This window comes from Cylas formicarius, unplaced genomic scaffold (assembly GCF_029955315.1).
Source record: "Cylas formicarius isolate icCylForm1 unplaced genomic scaffold, icCylForm1.1 PGA_scaffold_8__14_contigs__length_24414737, whole genome shotgun sequence".
In the NCBI taxonomy this organism is placed as follows: domain Eukaryota; kingdom Metazoa; phylum Arthropoda; class Insecta; order Coleoptera; family Brentidae; genus Cylas; species Cylas formicarius.
This window is the reverse complement of record NW_026844361.1, coordinates 18,667,557-18,686,651: the sequence shown is the minus strand read 5'-3', so window position 1 is coordinate 18,686,651 and position 19,095 is coordinate 18,667,557. Positions and strand designations below refer to the sequence as shown.

The window sequence follows — 19,095 nt, the reverse complement described above, 5'->3', positions numbered from 1 at the left end:
CATACTTACGTTTTCTGTTAAGTAATGCCGAGCCAATCAACAACTTAAAGAAAAATAAAAGGGTTACGCTATATTGGACAGCACATTTCAATGTTTCGTTATTGCGTAAATATGGTTGAATAGATAATGGTTGGAACTACTGAAAATCCTAAAAGAGGAAAGCCCATTTTAGAAATAAAAACGCATCTGTTGGTTTAAATAAAATCTTTAATTGTATAAAAGGTAAGGGTAAATGATTACATTATCTTCAAATGTATAAAAACTCAGGTCATAAGTTAATATTGTGTTTAACAAAAAATTGCGTATGCTTCAATTAATAAAAATAAAAGCGGATTAAATGTCATAATGCTGGCTTCGGTGACGTCACAGACGAGCACCTATTGGGAACTGCCCCATGTCCGAATGGCCGTCAGTGCAGCGTTCAGCTTGTAACACCACTCGATCCTTTCCTCTTTCGTATCGGCCGACAACAAATGCCTAAAACACCCCCCTCCACATTAATTTTTATTTATTTCACTTTCTCTATCTCCACGAACCTTATCACAGTCTTGTCCCCCTTGCAAACCGTCACGAGCGAATCCTTGTCCTGCGGATACGCCCTCCTTTCCCTCTCCAACAGAAACGTGTGCAGTCTTGCGCAGATGTCGCGGCTGACGGGCCCCACGTGTTTCGTCACGCACCCGCTCAAGTCGATGGTGTCTATGGGGGCCTAGAAATAACGTCGCTTTTAAATAAGTCGTAGATGGGGTCTTTGAAAAGGGTACCATCGTTCTTTCGTCGTCCGGATATTTCCAGTAACTGAGCGAGTGGCCCTTCAACAGGCACCACCTCCTGTGCCATGCCCCGAAGCCCGATACGTCTTCGAACATCGTCAGGAAGCCTCTGTGTTCGATCGATACCGCCAGCTCGCAGCTTATTTTCATTTCCACGCTACCTTCCAGCGGACTAAGCGACGGCGTCTGCGAAAATTAGACGCGAGATGGCACGTGTGATAGCGGGTCAAATTTGAGAACAAACAAAAACAACTATTTTTTATTATAATTCTTAAATCAATATGTGCGCATCAAATTAAGAGCAAATTTGAATAAAGAAACAATATATATAAAACGCTAAATCTAAAACAAAAATGGAAGCATCGGTTAAACGTGGATCAACACTAAAATGAAAATTTTTTAAAAATAATAAGAAAACAAAATTAAAAATACAAATGGCACACAAATCAGACGAATAATACAAACGGGCATAACACCATCTTAAAAAATTACCACTAAAAATACTTAACGCTTAAATTAGCCCCTAGAGAAAAATAAATTTTCAAAAAATAGGTATAAAATCTTTAATAATTTGTGGTGATTTATGCTTATGCAATCTCATGACTTTGAAGTCTCCACTCGTGTGTTGCGGATTATTATTATTATATTGGAGAGACCAGACGAAAAATATCAACTAAGCTCTAAGAACATGAAAGATTCGATAAAACTTATTTTAATTTTATTCGATAAAGCTAAAATTCTTGCACATAATCAATTCTTCTACCAGTAAAAATCCGAGTCTATGGAAATCTATAAGAAACTTAACAATGTTAACTGTGACTCAAGTTTTTACCTGTCACCGAGACGGTGTCTATGCCCCTCATTTAGCTCCGCCCCCCTCAAACAATATAAAAGCAGGTACAGAGTAAAATGTGAGCCAGTTTCAGTCAAGCTCTGAAGAAGCCAACAGGATGATTGGCGAAACGTCGGCAAGTTCTACTTAACAAAAACCGACGCAGGAGGAATCCAGAAGTTTAATTAAAACTAATATTTTATCTTATATTTTATTTTTTACATTATTTTAGTTTAAGTTTGTGGTTATCAACTGTTTGTCTCTTTAACCGAAACATTATTTTTTTAAAGTCAAGTTTGAATTATGGTAATTAATAACGTGTTGACTATGCAGAAGAGAATTATTCAAACCTTTTGCTTTAAGAAACCTGGACCCTCCTGTCGAAAGGTTTTCAGGGATTTTGGTATCATGACAGTGACTTATATTTATATAGCTAATGCTGGGGTTTTTGTTAAGAACATCGAAGCAGTTATTGAAGCTGGTGTCAAGAATCATGATTCGGGCGCCAGCTAACAGCTTCTATGCTCCTATCAAAGTTTTAAACCACCTTCCTATCAATTGCTCAATTATAGTTTCTTCTTCTTAAGAGAATTTTTTGATTGTGACATTAATGTTACCTAAGATTGGTTCTATATTCCTGCACTGTTCTGTCTTGATTAATATTTATTTTCTTTAACGCTTTTTACGATACTATAGTAACCAGTGACCAATCAGATGGTCATTAATGACTCTTGTTGTGACTATCTGAATAAATAAATTAATATCACGACTCACGTTGTTCAAACTCCACACCTTCTTGTTGACCGCCCGAACCGAGAACACCACGTAGCCCATCATCGCGAACGACGAGGTCCTGACAGCTTGTGGGCCTCCCGGCGACTCCTTAGGAGGCCTGAGCAGCCTGGACTCCTGCTTGCCCTTCTTCGGAGTCGTCACGCCCTTGGAACCCTGTAAACAAGATGCCCGAACAGTCGAAGAACTACTAATTTATCCCAAGTTCAAGTGTACCTTTTTGTGAATGTGGTACTTGACCTCGTGAGGCAGGCACTCCTCGTGAGCTTGCAGACAGTACACCTCGAACGTGACGGTAAAGTCGCTGTAAATATTTTTCAACGTCACTGAACCGGGGATGTACAGGTCGACATCGGGATTTTTCGAACTCGTGGCGACGGTCGAGACGAGCTTGGTGGACGCCACCTGCTCGCCGCATTTGATTAGGCATACCACGTGGTGACCCTTGCCTCCAGCTGAAATAAGAACACATCGACGCTGGCAAACGTTAAAAAAAGAAAAAACCAGGTCGCACCTGCGGCCAAAGCCGTGACGTATTTCTGCTGCAGCGGCAGCACTATGTTGGAGATGGTCAGAGTACCCTTCTCCAGGGGCAAATCCTGCGAGTGCTCCTTCCTGGGGCGGAGCGTACCCTCCACCCTAAGCCTTTGTAGTTCGTGGAGGGCGGCCTGACGTCTGTGCGCTGAAACCAACGGAATTTACGTTAAAAACGCGGGACTTCGAAGAGACGGCCGACACGTACTAGCCACGAGGAGAACTCTTTCAGCTTCCACCTGCTCGGTCGAGCCGGAAAACTCGGGAGTGCTGCTGCACAGGTTCAGCGCTTGGCTTGTCTGCGAAATGATGTTTTGCTGCTTGTTAACCTAAAACACACCCAGACGTAAACGAGGCGAGTGCTTCACGGAGGGGGCGGAGCGTACCTCGTCTTGCAAATCTTTAATTTTGCGTTGGATCTCGTCGCTATCGCCACCGCCACACTCTGTTAACGTTTCTTCTATTGGCGGTTGCCTCACTATTTGTCTACGAGCCGGTGTGTGAACCTATGTTGCGTAAAGATTTTTTTCAAGGATAGAAATAAAAATAAAAATTTAAGTAAGATCAATGATAACCTTATGAAGCGGTTGTCTGGTGGGCCCAAAACCATGTAGGTGGGCGACAAGGCAGCTGAGTAGGGTGTAAAGACCAGCCCACTGCAGCGCTGAAGATCTTACTGAATATTTCAGAAATACAGGCGAAGCAAGGTCCTTTGAATAGAGATTACTGCAAACTAGTCGCCAACAATTGGTGGACACAGCAACAAACATGACAGGTTCTACGGGAAGATAGAGGCCTGTGGACACCTTTACTGGTGAAAAATGGCTCACCCATAACGCGAGCAATTATCTGGTATACAGACAAAAACAGAAGGAGTAAATATATGAACCCAGGACTAAAATACAAATTCCTATTCTAATGGACAAGCTAGTAACAGTGTGCTAAGCAGAGATTACCACACTAGAATACTTTAATCAACCAACTGCGATCTGCACCGAGAGTCAAGCGGCAATGAACGCTCGCAATACAACAAAATAACATCTTAGTCTTGGATTGTCATAAGACCTTAAATGAGATAACAAGTCGTCAGAATAAAGTGACACTGTCGACTAGCGTACGACGGCCCCAAAAGTGGGGATGACTAAACCCATTGAAAAATCAGCCATCAAGAAATGGATGGATGAATGGAACAAAAGAAAGAATAATATTAAGCCTACTGAGCAATTGCCGGCTTAAGAAGCATTTACGCTTAATGGGAATTGAGGCAATAACTGAATGCAGATGAAGAAATGGAAACAACCACACACCTACTATCCCAAAGTGAAGGCTTATTAAGAACGCGCTTCCATGTGTTAGGCGTAACCAAAACCTTGGGTTTCATGTTTTTAAAGCTTTTTCATACAATTTTTCGGGCTTTCGTTGCTTCTCTTCATATAGGGTAAAAATTTTGATAAAACAACACTTGTCCATTTGAACTACTCGCATCGACATCGACGAGATATTCACCTCGTTCTGCTGTTTGCGGTAAAAGCTGACCGTGTGGGTCAACGACATGACGTTGTCGCCATCCACCACGAGAGGGAGCTCTGTCGACTGCCTGGGCGTGTTGACAACCGTCTTCATCGGCGACTGAAAGCTAGAGTTTTTCGGTCCTGCCGACGACACCGACGAATTGAAGCTCTTGTAATGGAACGAATTCGAAGGCTGCGCCCTATGCTGGGACTGGAACCAACATAAAAACTGAAATTAAAAAAAAAACGCCCCGTCTAGAGAGAATTTATAATTACCGGAGGCGAAACGTGCCGCCCTTGTTTGGGCGGCGTCGGTCCAGCGCTACTCATGTCGTCCTCCATTTCTTCCAGAATTTCGTCTAGTTCGCAGGCGAGACTGGAATTCTCGCTGCCGGTACTGTCCGGGTATGGCAACTGCAATGAGACGCCAAAAATAACACCCGCGGTAGTTCGTTTGTACCGCACACTTACCCGCTTGGGGGACGCGTGATTTTTGATAACCGCCTGCAGTATGTCCCGCCCGAAACTGGTATTCGGGTCGTCCGAATCGTACCGGTTATCCCCGTCGCTGTCAAAATTAGGGTGGGGTTTTTACAGGAAAGAAACGTTTCGCCATGTGTTAGGGATGCCTGAGAGATGAGTTAGGCATGCAAGGATGAACGGGATGAAAAAAAGCGTTTGCAACTAAGAAAACAAAGTTTATTTGCGGAAGTTCTCGTCAAAACGCAAAAAAGGAACTTAATTCTAGCCAAAAGTAGCCTGGCGAGGTACGCACACATAAAATGGAAAGACTCGAAACTAAAACTATGAAAAAGACGACAACGAAAGAGGAACTAAACACATGTTTAACATTAGCCTACAAATCTCGACACTTAATACTGATATAGGTACGTTAATACTAAGACAAGGAGCCCCTACTACCCACACGATCACCACAAAAGTCACGCCAAACACAAACAAAATAATATCCATTCGGTAAGAGTGGCGCACCTGGTATTGTTTTCGTCATCATCGTCGTCGGGAGATGGCGAGCGGGTTTCGGCTTCGGTGGTGGTACCCTCGATGTCGGACAAATTAGGATACAATCTCCCGGCTTTTGGAGGAGATACTTTTATCCGTTTGACGTCCTCCAAGACCGAGATTACATGCGGACTGTCCGCTTTTGCTAGAATTACATTCGCATTCAGTTATAACGGCCCATCGCGGTTCCAAAAATGTTTCATTATTTGGTAAAAAAGCACCTCCAGGTAACCTTACCTCCGTTGGTGTCGCCGCTCTTCCTCTTCTCCGCCGATTTTGGTACGTTCTTCACCACCGTCGGTTGTTTCTCCTTGATCATGGCGGTACGTTCGTCCACGACGTCGGCATCGTCGTCCGGTTCGGATTCATCGGAAACCTCTCGGATTTCATCGGACTCGATCGTCTGCAAATCGGGATCATCAAAATAAGAAAAACAACACCCTTTTTTAATAAACTGTACACAATTTAATGGCGATTTAGTGACGATTGGCGAAACATGAGCAATTTCGATTCATCAATAACAAAGGTCTATAAAAGTAAACTTTTTGACAGATTTTTTAATTTTGAAACTGATTTTTTTGGTAAGTTGTTTGTTTTACAAATATTAAAGGAAAAAAATATCTGTAAAATAATTTATGCTTTGAATCAGTAAATAAATGGAATCCTACTTAAAAAAAGACCTTTTGTCAGAAAGCTGCGTTGTTCGGACATTGTGTGTTTTAAGGGCATATCCAGTTGTAACATCCAGCAGTAGTCCGCCATCATCGTTATGCTCCATTTGCCTTAGTATCGCCGTTCCATTTCCTTAGTGTCCCTATTCTTCGCTAACTGCTCCAAGATTTTCAGGAAAACAGTTCATGTGTGAAAACAAATTTTGAACAATACTTTCGTAGTTTTCGTCCTTGGAGTGCCCAAGAAACTAACCCATAATTGCGTTTTGAAAACAAAAATGCCTTCTTTTATCTTGACATCAGATATGGCTGGAAATTTCGGGAAATATGAAACACTGTCCATTTTTGTCAAGGGCTTTAACCAACTGCTTCACCAAGCCAAGTATGATATGAAGAGAAGGCTGTAAAAATTTTTTGGGGGCAACTAAGCTATCCCTTAATACATTTTTGCTACCAATTATAAAACTTGTTCGAGAGGGCCATTCTATTTGAGTCCGATAGACATTGCCCGACTATCCCAGTCACAAATAAAGGATGGAAATTTTGTATAACCCCGTTGTCCTAGGGAGGACACACTTTAAGGTCACTACAAAGCATCCACTAATGTTCTTCGCAGTTTATTTTCTTCAAAACAAGTCCTAAATTTTCATAAGTTTCTTTTAAATGTACTGAATGTGCAACGGGAACCGAGGCCAGTTCAATAAACAGGCGCCATTATTCTTTTATATCCGACACATTTCCTAGGCAATACACTAGAGGTCCTTAGTGAGTAAAATATTGTCATAATACTTTTTCGCGACCCTGGTAAAAGCTCGGCGCCACTAAATGCTTATCACGAAGCCTAGAGACTAAGAAAAATTTAAAAAATAAAAATTTTTATTGCCGCATTTAGCATTTACAATATAGTTTAACCTAAGAAAAATAAGAAAAATAGTAGTAATACTTAATTCAAACAACACAACAAAACAAAAATAGTCTTCTTTACTTTACAATTGAAACTACTGAGAGAGTCAAAAAATCAATCAATACGCTCGTTATTTGCGAGTAAAACATTTGCCAGCTTGCACATTCGATTCAAAGGTGAAATATGAGAATAGGAGAAATATGAAAACCAACAGATGCCAGATCTGGTGCATCCATCAAGTTATTAAGGATTTGGTACAATGTAGAGATGTCAAAAAATATACTCCTACTCTCTAAAGATGTCAGATTCAAAAGCTTCATAATCTCCTCATAGTTTATTTCCTCAAATGACATTCCCAATTTAAAACCTATCCGTCTAACGCTGCATACGCTCTATTTTTTTAGAATTCGGATGCTTCCTTTGGAAGGTGCAAATCTCTAATTAAATCATTTAATTTGCTCTGGTTAAACACCTCGGGTTCTCTGAAATCTTGTGTGAAATCTGAGTCATCTTGGCCGGAATTAGATTTCTCTGATTTTGACGATATGACGTTTCCTAGTTCTTTTGGGGCCGTATGGTCCATGAGGAACTGGTCGAATAGCAGAGTCAAGTTTGGGATACACAATCCTTGAACATTACTCGAACAAAAATAACAATCATCACTGTGATTCCTAAGTTCTCGCCATACCATAGAAACACCAAAGATTAAATTTCTTTCTATCTTTTTGCCAGCGTGGCAAAGAAGTTTCCCTTTGCTTTATTATGACATAACTACCACAGATATAAGCAAAATTATTTCTTCTTCTTTCCATGTCTATACGTTCTAGAACACTAGAAATATGCAACGACGAAGACAACAGCGGCGAACACAATAGCACGCCTACCAAACTGCCCATAAGCAGGTTACAACGCTGTATTGACGCTTCTGCGCCAACTCTGTTGCTTTGCAGAGAAATATAATATTATCCAGTGTTGCCAAATCACATTTAATTTCATAAAAATCAATTTTAGGATATAGAACGCAATAAAAAAAATAACGTGATAGAGCGTTTTTTGGAAAAAGGCCCATTAAAAATAAATACAAAAACAGCTTGCAAATATCAAAATCACTGTAGACTTGTGTAACTGATGTACAAAGAATCCAGAAGATTTGTAAATAGTATAACAGTAGTCTGTGTGTGTTAAACTCAGTTTAAGCCAACAATATTTTCGTATCGTACAAATGTTTATAGTTTTTATAGGATTTTTTTTATATAAATACTGACCCTAAAAAGTTTAAATTTTTATTGTTATAAATCGCTCGAATTGTCTTAAAAGGCATTTATTAATATTAAAAAAACGTTTTAAAAAATAAAACAAATGTTACCTACCCCCTTGTTTTTATTGAAGCGGTTCAACAACAGGTCCATCTCCTTGCGCCTCTCCTCCCTGATCTTGTTCGCGATCTGCTCCTCGGATATCGTGGACTTGTTCTCCAAGAGCGCGGCCATTTTGCTAGCGATGCCACCCGCTTGGTGAACGACGGCGGTAGTGGCGTGATTCACGGGCTGCGGAGGCGGTTTCGGCGCCGGCTGCTTCGGTTTCGAGGTCCCTCGAGTCACGACGGGGTCCGATTTTTCGAAAATCACCCTCTTCTCCGACACTTTCGGCTCGTTCTCCTTATTAATGCCTTTTTGCGCCCCGATAAATTTGCTCTCGCATGCTTTCATGGTCGTGTCTACTTTGACGGGGGCGGACATGCCGAAAGCCGCTTTGGGCACCAGGGCTCCGCCCTTGTTCTTTTCGAACAACGCTTTACGTTCGGACACGCTCAACATGGCGGGATCTCTGGGCGGTTTCGCCGGACTCGTCGGTTTCGATTCGAACATGGCCGCCCGTTTGGCTATGGCATCCGACTTGGTTACTGACTGAGGATTCTGCTCGGCCTGTGCCCCCGGGGCGGTAGTCGAACCCCCCTGCGAATCATTATAGGAGTACACTAGGCGCGAAGAGGAGGTCGTACGTGAAAAGCCCTGCGATTCCTGCAAATATTGCAACGCAAAAGTTTGTCTATTTGTCCCGAGACGTAACCCAGAGCATGCATTTGTTTATAAATATTTCGTCTTATCAATGTATGAAAACCAAAAATTTCACAATGTGTGCCATGAGTGGTAATTCTTTTTGTTATTATTTAAAATGATTAAAATCTTTAAAAAACAGCTTTACTTTCATTTAAAAGATCAACATTTATCTGGTGTTGGTGTTGCTATATGGCGGATCAGTTATACAAGTAAAAATGGCCACGCTGGGTGTGTTGCCTTTCTCGCTTACTCTTTGGTGTGTTTAGTTAAATTTCTATATTAAATTTTATCATATAGGGTACTTTAATAATACACTATGCAAATGTATGTAAAAAAGTTTACCAAAGCTATTGCTCACTATACTTTTTCCATGACAATTTTTCCATTTTTGCAAACCATTCCCTGACATGAGGGTCACGACCCGAAATGTCTGAAGGGGCTCGCAGCCGAAGCAAACAAAGGGAGTAGAGAAAGCAAATCAATGGCATTCTTCAGGTGCAAATAATACAATATTGATTCTATCTAAATCCACAAGATAATTCACAGTTTGCTTGACCTGTTTTATTAATAAAATCCTATTTGCATAGTGCCAATAACCATTTAGTGAAATTTCAGTGGTGATGTTAAGAATAATTTTAAAAGTTCTTAATCTGGGTAGAACTTTCCATTCCATTCATCACCATAAAATGATCAATAAGGGGCAATTACCGCAATTAAAAAGGGTCTTTTACGACTACCTGTTAGTCTGGGGTTTCAATAATTTCCCGCGTGGAAGGGGAACTACTAACCTTCATATTTCAGTCTTGGGTGAAATTATTTAAATATAAATGATATGATAAATGAACAACAATTAAACTCAACAAATTATAATGACCAGACAAATACCCCCCCACCCCCCGGCATGTATTACATAACCTTGACAGACTTGCAATAAATAAAGAAAAAAACTAAAAAGTAAAAATCTCACCAAGTTGTCTAACACCGACTTATCCCAGTTCAATTTTTTTGGTGTGACCCCAATGCACTGTGCATCGCCCTTTGTAGGGCTTACCGCACTCTTTGTAGGACTTCTTGCGCCCTTTGTAGGGCTCCCCGACGCCGTGGGAATGCCCGAGTCCTTTTTAGGACTCAAATTCAATATCGGAGGACTTGGTGCTTTTGACTTCTGATTCTTCAAGGGAGATTTTATGGGGGGTTGGGGAGCGGGTGCTTTTACGGTTTTACGCGATGAACTCGCCTGTTTCTCTGCCTGAGGAACCTTGAAAAATAAGCCAGCCCTATTTTTATATTCACTTCAATAACACTATGAATATGTACTTACAGGGTGACTCAGATCATCTTCCCAATGATTTATTTTATCAGCAAGGTCAGCAAGCCTGCTTAACCCTTTCTTGGGTTTTGTGTTAGCAATTTTATCGCTAGTCGAAACACTTTGTGTATTTTCCAAACCTTCATAAAACTTCGCCTCTGTTCTATGAATAGGGGAAGAAATGTCAGCATCATCACCACCTTAAAAAGAATTTTAGGGCAAAATATTAAACATAAAGCTTTTTAATAACAAAAACATACCAGCGTACAATTTTCCTAGCCTCTTGAGTCTATTTTTTGACTCCTCTCTAAGGCCACTCTCACTGCAGTGACTGCCAGCATCACTGATGTTGCTATCTGCAATACTATCATCCTGTTCCTCAATTTCAACTTGTACGCGAATATTCTCAGCCGAAGTCACCTTTATTTCCATATTAAAATTATCCCGCTGTATATTTAAAGTTTTTGCCTGACTTGCAGGGCTGCTAGGCATATCTGATGTAACCTTGGTTAAAGAATTTTGCCTAAAGAACTTTGGAGTGTTACCTTTACTGGGAGAATCAACAGGGCTTAGTTTTGAAGGTAAGTTAGGGTCAGAAGCTACCTCTTTACGAGGTAATGAAATGACTTCGGAGAGATTGGGCTCTGAAGACGTATTTTTATTTATATCCCTCAGGCGGGTAGGATTTTCTTGTCCAGAATAACCCTGAAGGAGTCGCTGACGCTCCCTAGCCCTCGCTAGGATATTCTAATCAAGAACGATAGGCATCAGATCACGAGAAAACAATGAAAAATAGCAAACATATTACGTACCTCCGTGAAAGCATCCATTTTTAACAACACTTTCTAATTCCTCAATTAGCCCGTGAAACGAAATAAAACCGCAAGTCTCGAGTCAACTAGTCATGAAACTTATTGCGGTGATTTCAATTGAAATAAACCAACGAAGCGCTAAGGTTAAATCTAACCGTTTCCACGCTTGTTTATTTTTAACGTCTTTGTAAACGACAAGACAACGATTATTTCAAAAATTCATAATTTTTGTAACGGTCGCCGCCAGGTAGCGTACCAGTACTCTATTTAGGTTACCTTAGTGAATACGTGGCTAGTTGCGACAAACAAATTAGACAAACTTCAATAATTAGTTATTGATTAACTTAATAAATAAAGATTAAATTAGATGACGTGGATATACCGGTAACTAATTCCGCCACGAATTAATTATAATTCTAAATTTGTAGTTCTAAACTTAAAGCCTGCGCGTTGCGACATCTCTTGCACAGTAGGCGAACACAGTATTAGAGAAATCTGCAAAATATAAAAAGCGGTGGTATACGTGACTAACCTAAAACACATGATGCCTACAAAAAAAACTGCTGTCATAACAATTATATTTTGAAAATTATGGCAATTAATCGTCCAACATTTACAACAAAGCATAACGAAAATTGAGCTAGATAACAAAGACTCGTGATAAAAAATGCGATCGCATACCAAAGAGGTTTGGGTTTGCTTTGTGTTTATCTATTGATTTTTACTCCCACAGTTTTTTTTTTCGTAGTTTAATTAACTAATATATTAATATGAGGAGTCTGGAACCATTCGCTTAAATTATGGAAAAGGAATTCGTCGGTGCAGCGATAGAGAATCTCTATCCGGCTCTGTCGCAATGCTTTGCGATTATTATTTGCGGGTGAGCTCTTTTATACTCTCCAGAGCTCGCGTTTTTGTGATTATTCATTTATTGTAGTTATTTTGCCGGAAGAACGAATCTAATCTCAGAAACGGAGGCGAAGGGTATAAACACGTTCGTTGGCACTTTCGCCTTGCCCTCGCTAATTTTTATGTCTCTTGCCGAGCTGGACCTTCATGCTGTGAACTGGATATTTCTTTTATCCATACTGATTTCGAAAAGTATTGTGTTTTTTTCTGTGATAGTTGTAACCTTATTAGTTGGTAGACCCGTAAATTTAAGTAGAGCTGGCATTTTTGGCATATTTTGCACCCAAAGCAATGACTTTGCTGTAGGATATCCCATTGGTAAAACTGATTTTCAATGAATTACTCCACATATAAATTGATTGTTTCAGTGGCGGCTTTGTATAAAAACACCCACCCAGACTATGCGTCTTACTTATATTTGATGGCGCCGATTAATTTGGCTATATTGAATCCCATATCATTTGTTTTGATGGAAATTAGTAAAAGAAGACACTCTGTGGCACCAGACGAGCTGTTGTTACATAGCGACATGACTGACTCTATGGCCTTACACAAAGAAAGATGTAAAATGGGTGTCAGCGTCGCTAAAAATATTTTCTTAAATCCCATCATATTGATGACTGTATTAGGGATTATCGGTAATTATGCTTTCAAGCACAGTGTTCCCCTGTATCTGGCTGGCATTCTGAATGTAAGTTTACCAATATGAATTGCATAAATTTTTATTGTTCTTATCAAATCTGGAATTACAAGGTTATAATTATAATATAATAAGTGTTATGTTACTTTTTAAAATTGGACCAGGTAGATAGTTTAATTCTACCCATTTATTTTCAATTTTGTTTTACTCGCTACGGAAAAATGGGACGTTGCTTCTGCAAGGGGTCCATAATCAATTTTATTTTCGGATTTAAAGAGAGCCCTGCTCTCTCTCTGTCCTCTTTACATTTTTTTTTTAAATTTTACTTTATTATTGTTTAAATTTTTGAGAACACTTTTTTCACTACATGTTGAACGGCTTAAAAAAATAATAACTAAACAAAGCTAGCAAAAGATATTTCAGATGTTTAAGTGGTACGTAAAACTGAAATTTATTTTTAAATTCTTTCTCTAGATATTGCTTTTAAACTTAATAGGTATTATTTCCACATAAAAACAAATTTATACCATAGATAATCAGCTTTTTGTTTAAGCAGTGGCTTTCGTGAGACAGTTTTAATAAAAAAAAAGTGGTGCCCTCATGGTTTATCCCAATTTTGTTTATAAATTTAGATACCTTCAATTCTAAATACAAACGTCTCTTCAATTTTTTGGCTAAAACAAATCGTTTTCGTAAAGTTCAAATTTGTATGTAAAACGATTCCAGGAATTATACCAAAAACTTAATAATTAATTTAGTTAGAAAGCAAAATCTAGAAGAGATTTTTTTAAAATAAAAACGATATTTTTTGCAATATTTCAACGCCCTGTATCTCCGATATGAAGCATTTTAGAACACAAGTTTATATAATATTTTTTACTTATTTTTATCTGCTGAAACGCTGTTAAAGTTTCACCATTATAATTTGAAACACACTGTCTAACTTTTCTCTCTCTCTCTCTGTCTCTGTCTATCTTGGGATAGAAAAACGGAGGTCGCATTTAAAATATTTCGATTAGTTGGACATAGTAGTTTATCTTTAGTAACAATTGCCAGATTTTTACTTGGTCTGGTCGCACCTTGTATGATATACGAAACCCTCAAACACAAAATTTACTTACACGCCAGATATACAGGGTACATTTTTTTTACATTGGTTTGCCGTTTGCAGGGTTTGGGTTCAGCTTTTTCAGCCAGCGCCCTGTTCCTGTTGGGCTTGCGGATGGTAGGCAAAGTACACCAACTGCGGGGCGCTACTCTTGTCGTTCCCGGCATATTAATCATGGCCAAATTGTAAGCTCCGCCGCCATATGATTTCTGCCCATTCTCGCAACTTTCCATTTTAAATTTTTCAAGGATCGTCCTGCCTGTGGTCACCAGGGAAATGATTACCCTGCTGAACGCAGGCTACAACAAATCCGAAACGTTGGATCTGAGTACTTACGGCTTTTTCTACGGCACGTTTCCCTCCGCACCCGGAGTTTTTGTGTTTTCCACTCAATATGGGGTCGATGTAGACTTGGTAGGTCAACTGTTTCAGCGAAAATATGTTTCTTTTATATTTTGAAAGTTATCTATTCCAGATAGCTAGCGCGATGGTGGCATGCACGTTCCTCAGCGCTCCGCTGATGTTTGTGTCGGCTAAAATGATAACCCTGACCAACTGCGACCCGTCCGAGTACATAAAGCAGCTCGATTCGTTCATATTTGACGTCAGCATTGTGGGCGTGGTCGCCTGCTTCTGGGTCGTTTTGATTTTCGTCCTGACGAAGAAAATAGCCAAGATTCCGCACAAGATCACAGCCTGTCTGGTCGTGTCACACGTGAGTACTTAAGGTCGAATTTGGCGCCCCCCTATCGAAGAATATGTCGTGTATTTAGTTCGTCAGCTGCTTAGGAGCGATATTGTGGAACGTCATACAGACGAGGCACCGCTACGTCCAGTTCGTCTTCTTCACCGCCGGAGTTTACAGTTCCAGGTTGTGGACCGCCATCTTGTCCATTACCCTGTTGTTTTTGCAGTGCCGAAGTTTGTGTTTTGTTCTCAAACTGCTCCCGGCGTTTTTCGTCACCGGGTGGGGGTAAGTCCACACAGTCCTAATACCTCTCTTGTATCTATTATATAGATTACATATGCCGATGATACCCAGCTGTTAAACACCTTTCTCAATATACCAGAAAAAAAGTCCTAAGCTAAATGATAAAATAAATAAATAACTGATTCAATTTTTACTAGCAATTTTTATATTTATCCAATGTCTAGAAATAACGGTTGAATAATTTAAGAGATGATTTTATGTGAAAAAATTATAATGGGTCCGAGAATGCAGTTTTCACTTAAATTTTTGTTTGTTTGTTGTGATTAATTAAGACTATGAATTGAAGTGGCGTTCCAAGAGACACCCTATTGAATATTTTTTACACAAAAATGTGCGCCACTGATTTTTTTTTTTAAATTCAACTTTTTTGTTTCTTGAGAATTTTTTTCTAAATTCCTAAATGCAATCAATTGAATTTTATTTATTTATTCAGCATAATTTTTTTAAATTGAAACTCGAATCTACCTGTAATATTTAGAAAAGCAAATTAAGGTCCATTTGTTGGAGTTACGAAAATCCCTAAACAAGCTATTATTCTACCAGTAACGAAATTTGTATTATTATTATTATTTTAATTGTAATAGATACCCTTAGATAATGAAATTAAAAATCAATAATCAATTTTGAATGTTTTATATCTTATTTGTTTATAATTTGGAGAATTTGAAATTTATGTGGTAAATACTTTGGTCCTTCCTCTATTAAAGAATACTAAAATGATTCCCACAAGTTATACCGTTTGTCGTCAGAAACGGTTTTTGCATAGGGTTGCAAATTCATATAGAATAATTAATTATATTTAAATGGAAGGGGCTGGGGGGAATTTTACGGTATCTGTAGATAGACCTCATTGACCTCTATCTTTGATAAAAAATTTAACGTTCCCAGAACAACGTAAGTATTTGAAAAAATTTAAAAAAATTATAAATGCAGGGTATACGGGAAAATGGGTTATATCGATAAATCATCGATAATTTATCGATACTTTCAAAAAATAATTACAAATTCGAATTTCTCATCCTCTAAAACCCCCCCATGCAGAATTTTATCCAGTTTTGAGAAATCACCTCGAAATCGCGTATCGGTTTCAAAAATCGGCCCGAAAATCGATGGTCGATATTCAAAGTTTAATATCTCGCTTATTTATAATTTTGAGAATTTGAAATTTATACGTTATATACCTTCGTCCTTCTCCATATTGTTGAAAAAATAATCTATAGTATAGGGACAAACTGAATAACTATGTCTCCTTAAATGTACCAAGATTAATTGAATTTATTAGTATTAAGTATTGTGTTCTTTCAATCAATCTTTTTGCCGTCACAGTAAAAGACTTGAAAGCTCTTTTTAATTAGATTTATTTGTTATAATTTTGTGTACTGTTCAACTTTGCATGTAGTGTTTGTAATTTTTTCCAATAAATAAATAAATATTCTATATGTGATCGTAAGATCATAAGCTAGACTTAGTCTTGAGATATAACTGTAGAAGTGTATATTAGTCTATATTGGCAAAAAGTAATTTTTGGCCAAATTTTGAAGAATAATTTAAAATATCTCAATAATTATTATTATTATTAATATTTTTATTAGTTTAACCCAGATTTAATTATTTTGCCGAGACTTTTATAGCGGATAAGATATTTTTCCTTGGTACTAATTAAACGAAGCAGTTTGTCAACAAAATATTCATAACCATTTACGTATGTTTTGCAAAATTAGGCGATTTGTTGAACTAAAAAGGTGTGCGGTGTGCTGACCTGCGTATTTCTCCATTTCCGATAGTTGTTTGAGCGAACGAGTCGGCAACTCTGGTCTAGAACATCAGAGGAGCAACACTGTCGGGGCAGAACTTAAAAAATAAATGTTACGAAGCGTAGCAAATTGGTGTTACGTTTTGTAGTTGCACTCAAATCAGTACAGTCCTCTTGAAAATTTAACGGTGTTTTCATCACCAAATAATGTTTTTCTTAAAGGGTTCCAATTATTGCATGTACCGCTCTGCTAGTTTTCGATAAGACATCGAGGGTGTCCGTCCAGGACAATCCCAACTTCGCTTACGGCGCGCCGCAGGCGATAATATCCGTGTCCCTGCTCATATTATGTTTTGTGGGTAAGTCTTTCCACATATTCAGGACTCGCTATTCTAATATTTATTCATTAATTTTCAGTGACCGCGGGTTGCCTAATCCTGCACCAACGCTACCACCGACGTTACAGCAGGTACCTCGACCTGGTCAACGATATAACGTCGGACTTTGACCCTAACTTGACGTCAGAGGGCGAGTCGGCGTCTTCGACGTCGATCAACGTCAGCCCGAACCAGTCTTGCAGCTCGGACAGCGGCGTGAGCTGCACAAAAACTTCCAAATGCTGTGGCCTGCCGACCATAAAAGAAGGTCAGTCCGAAGACAAGGAGGTCGTCGACATCGAGGATCTGTTGAACACTTCGGGCCAGAGCAAACGAACCTCCACCGAGTCGATTCTGAACTCGATGAGTCCGCAACAGAACGAGCTGTGCCCCACCAAGTTTGGTTGCGAGGGGCCACAACGGGAGACGTGCAAGGGCGTGGTGAGGCAGTATCGGGAACAGATCGATGAAGACCTGGAACCGATCGAAGAAGACCCAGAGTCGCACGATCCGCAGATATTCAGGCACATCGTGTTGTTGATTTTGCTACTGTGTTCGATGTTCGTGGTAAATTTCGTAACCTCAGTTGTTTGCGGCTAATTTTTTCTTTTTCTCTGGCTTTAGGGCTTGGCTCTGTCGATATGGACGCTGGTGATGGAGCAGATATCGGGCATATACGTGGAGTTGTCATTTTTGGACGCCATTTTGAACTTCGGTCAGAGCTTCATAGTTTTCGTGATATTCGGGTTGGATACCAAAGAGGTGGTGCTGCCGCTCGTCAAATTTTGGCGCAAGATGTGGTATGGGGCGAACACCTTGTCCCTGCCCGCCTGGGACGAGCTGGGTGCCGAAACTAAACACGTGTGCGACCAATTCGTGACGCATCATCTGCAGAGTTGCCGCCAAACCATCGCCGCCGATCGGAGGTGGGCGTTTTTTTCTAATGGTTTTCTAATAACTAATATTCTATTATTTTATTTATTATTTATTTTATATTATTAATTTAAAAAAATGCAAAAAGGAAACTTCAAACCTTCTTCTAGTAGAGTAGTATTTAATTTTTTTTGCAGGGGCAATATATCGATTTTCACTTCCCAAACATTCTTTTCCGTTAGCAACGAAAATAGTTCAAATGTACTATATTGTTCTTTATAATCAGTAAAACTGTTCAACGTCGATGCAGCAAAGTAGTTCAACTGTATCTCAAGTTTTATTTATTCTATTTATTTAAATATTTTTTATATTTATTATTAACTTAACAAACGCAAAAAAAGCAATCTTGGAACCTTCTTCTAGTAGAGTAGTAGTTAATTTTTTGACAGGTGCATAATATTGATCTTCACTTCCCAAACATTCTTTTCCATTATCACCGAAAAGTAGTTCAAACGTACCATTATCGTTCTTCAACATCCATGCAACAAAGAGTTAACTGTATCTCGTGTATTTCGTGCGCTTAATGTTTTGTCCAGTGCGCGAAAGGGACAAAAAATTATTATCGGGTTTTATTTATTCCAGATGGAGGCTGAAGACTTATAAGAACGTCTTCACCGGAACACGGTTCGTCGACTGGATGGTAGAGGTCGGTTTGGCGAGAGACCGGGTCGAGGCTGTGAATTACGGAAGACACCTTATCGAAGGCAAAGTCTTGAAGCACATTAACGGAGTGTACCATTTCTACGACAGAGGTCTGTTATACACTTTTGTTTAGGTGGCGTTTGACCTCCAAGCGAGTTTCAATAGTCTCTTAGCGTTTTCGATTTTATTTATCAGTGCGATAATCAGAATTTTAAATTATTTTTTTAAGGCATGTGTGACGTAAATATTAGGCTAAGTTCAAAGATAAACCACATCGAACATTACTTAACACAAAAGACTATTTTTTTGCAACGTCGGTTGTTATATAAAACGCTTACGTAGTTTAATGAAAAAGTTACCGTGGGCGCATAGTGTCAGCCACCCTATGCGCAATGAGAGTTATTTCCAATGTTGTTAAGTCTGATCCAGACAATAGAGTTAATCAGAAAAATGTTGTGCGAATAAAAATGTTATATAATTGAAGAGGTTCTCTTTTATTTACTGGGTCCAACAGGCCTTAACAC

At 39.2% G+C, this 19,095-nt stretch overlaps 2 protein-coding genes across 4 annotated transcripts; one reads left to right on the top strand and one right to left on the bottom strand.

Moving 5' to 3' along the window:
- Positions 1–189: 189 nt before the first annotated feature.
- On the bottom strand, positions 190–11,436 carry LOC132706759 (anillin). Of its 3 annotated transcripts, XM_060678269.1 has the most exons (19): positions 11,219–11,436; positions 10,952–11,153; positions 10,667–10,900; positions 10,419–10,606; positions 10,065–10,355; positions 8,408–9,058; positions 5,700–5,865; positions 5,433–5,607; positions 4,914–5,010; positions 4,719–4,856; positions 4,438–4,653; positions 3,318–3,437; positions 3,140–3,260; positions 2,912–3,079; positions 2,614–2,852; positions 2,380–2,553; positions 765–959; positions 537–709; positions 190–477 (listed from the first exon to the last, which is right to left on the bottom strand). In XM_060678269.1, exons 1-19 carry the CDS (start codon positions 11,234–11,236, stop codon positions 378–380), a joined length of 3,666 nt encoding a protein of 1,221 aa, XP_060534252.1. In that variant the 5' UTR covers positions 11,237–11,436; the 3' UTR covers positions 190–377. The 3 variants fall into 3 exon arrangements, with proteins under 3 accessions (XP_060534252.1, XP_060534251.1, XP_060534253.1); XM_060678268.1 differs by having other exon boundaries at positions 10,667–11,153; XM_060678270.1 differs by having other exon boundaries at positions 8,408–8,992; positions 10,667–11,153.
- A 304-nt stretch (positions 11,437–11,740) lies between these two features.
- LOC132706760 (lysosomal cholesterol signaling protein) lies at positions 11,741–19,019 on the top strand. The gene is made up of 12 exons (XM_060678272.1): positions 11,741–11,906; positions 11,967–12,098; positions 12,156–12,445; positions 12,496–12,818; positions 13,939–14,060; positions 14,124–14,289; positions 14,351–14,590; positions 14,649–14,848; positions 16,842–16,978; positions 17,037–17,563; positions 17,621–17,922; positions 18,512–19,019. The coding sequence occupies exons 2-12, from the start codon at positions 12,019–12,021 to the stop codon at positions 18,702–18,704; spliced, it is 2,580 nt and encodes an 859-aa protein (XP_060534255.1). The 5' UTR covers positions 11,741–11,906; positions 11,967–12,018; the 3' UTR covers positions 18,705–19,019.
- The last annotated feature ends 76 nt before the right edge of the window (positions 19,020–19,095 follow it).

Coding starts and splice junctions, on each gene's coding strand:
- LOC132706760 (XM_060678272.1), top strand. CDS start 12,019: ATGGAAAAGGAATTCGTCGGTGCAGCGATAGAGAATCTCTATCCGGCT. Junction 14,061..14,123: donor ATATTAATCATGGCCAAATT/GTAAGCTCCGCC, acceptor AAATTTTTCAAG/GATCGTCCTGCCTGTGGTCA. Junction 16,979..17,036: donor GCTCATATTATGTTTTGTGG/GTAAGTCTTTCC, acceptor ATTAATTTTCAG/TGACCGCGGGTTGCCTAATC.
- LOC132706759 (XM_060678268.1), bottom strand. Junction 10,356..10,418: donor AAGATGATCTGAGTCACCCT/GTAAGTACATAT, acceptor TTATTTTTCAAG/GTTCCTCAGGCAGAGAAACA. Junction 5,608..5,699: donor GAGCGGCGACACCAACGGAG/GTAAGGTTACCT, acceptor ATGTAATTCTAG/CAAAAGCGGACAGTCCGCAT.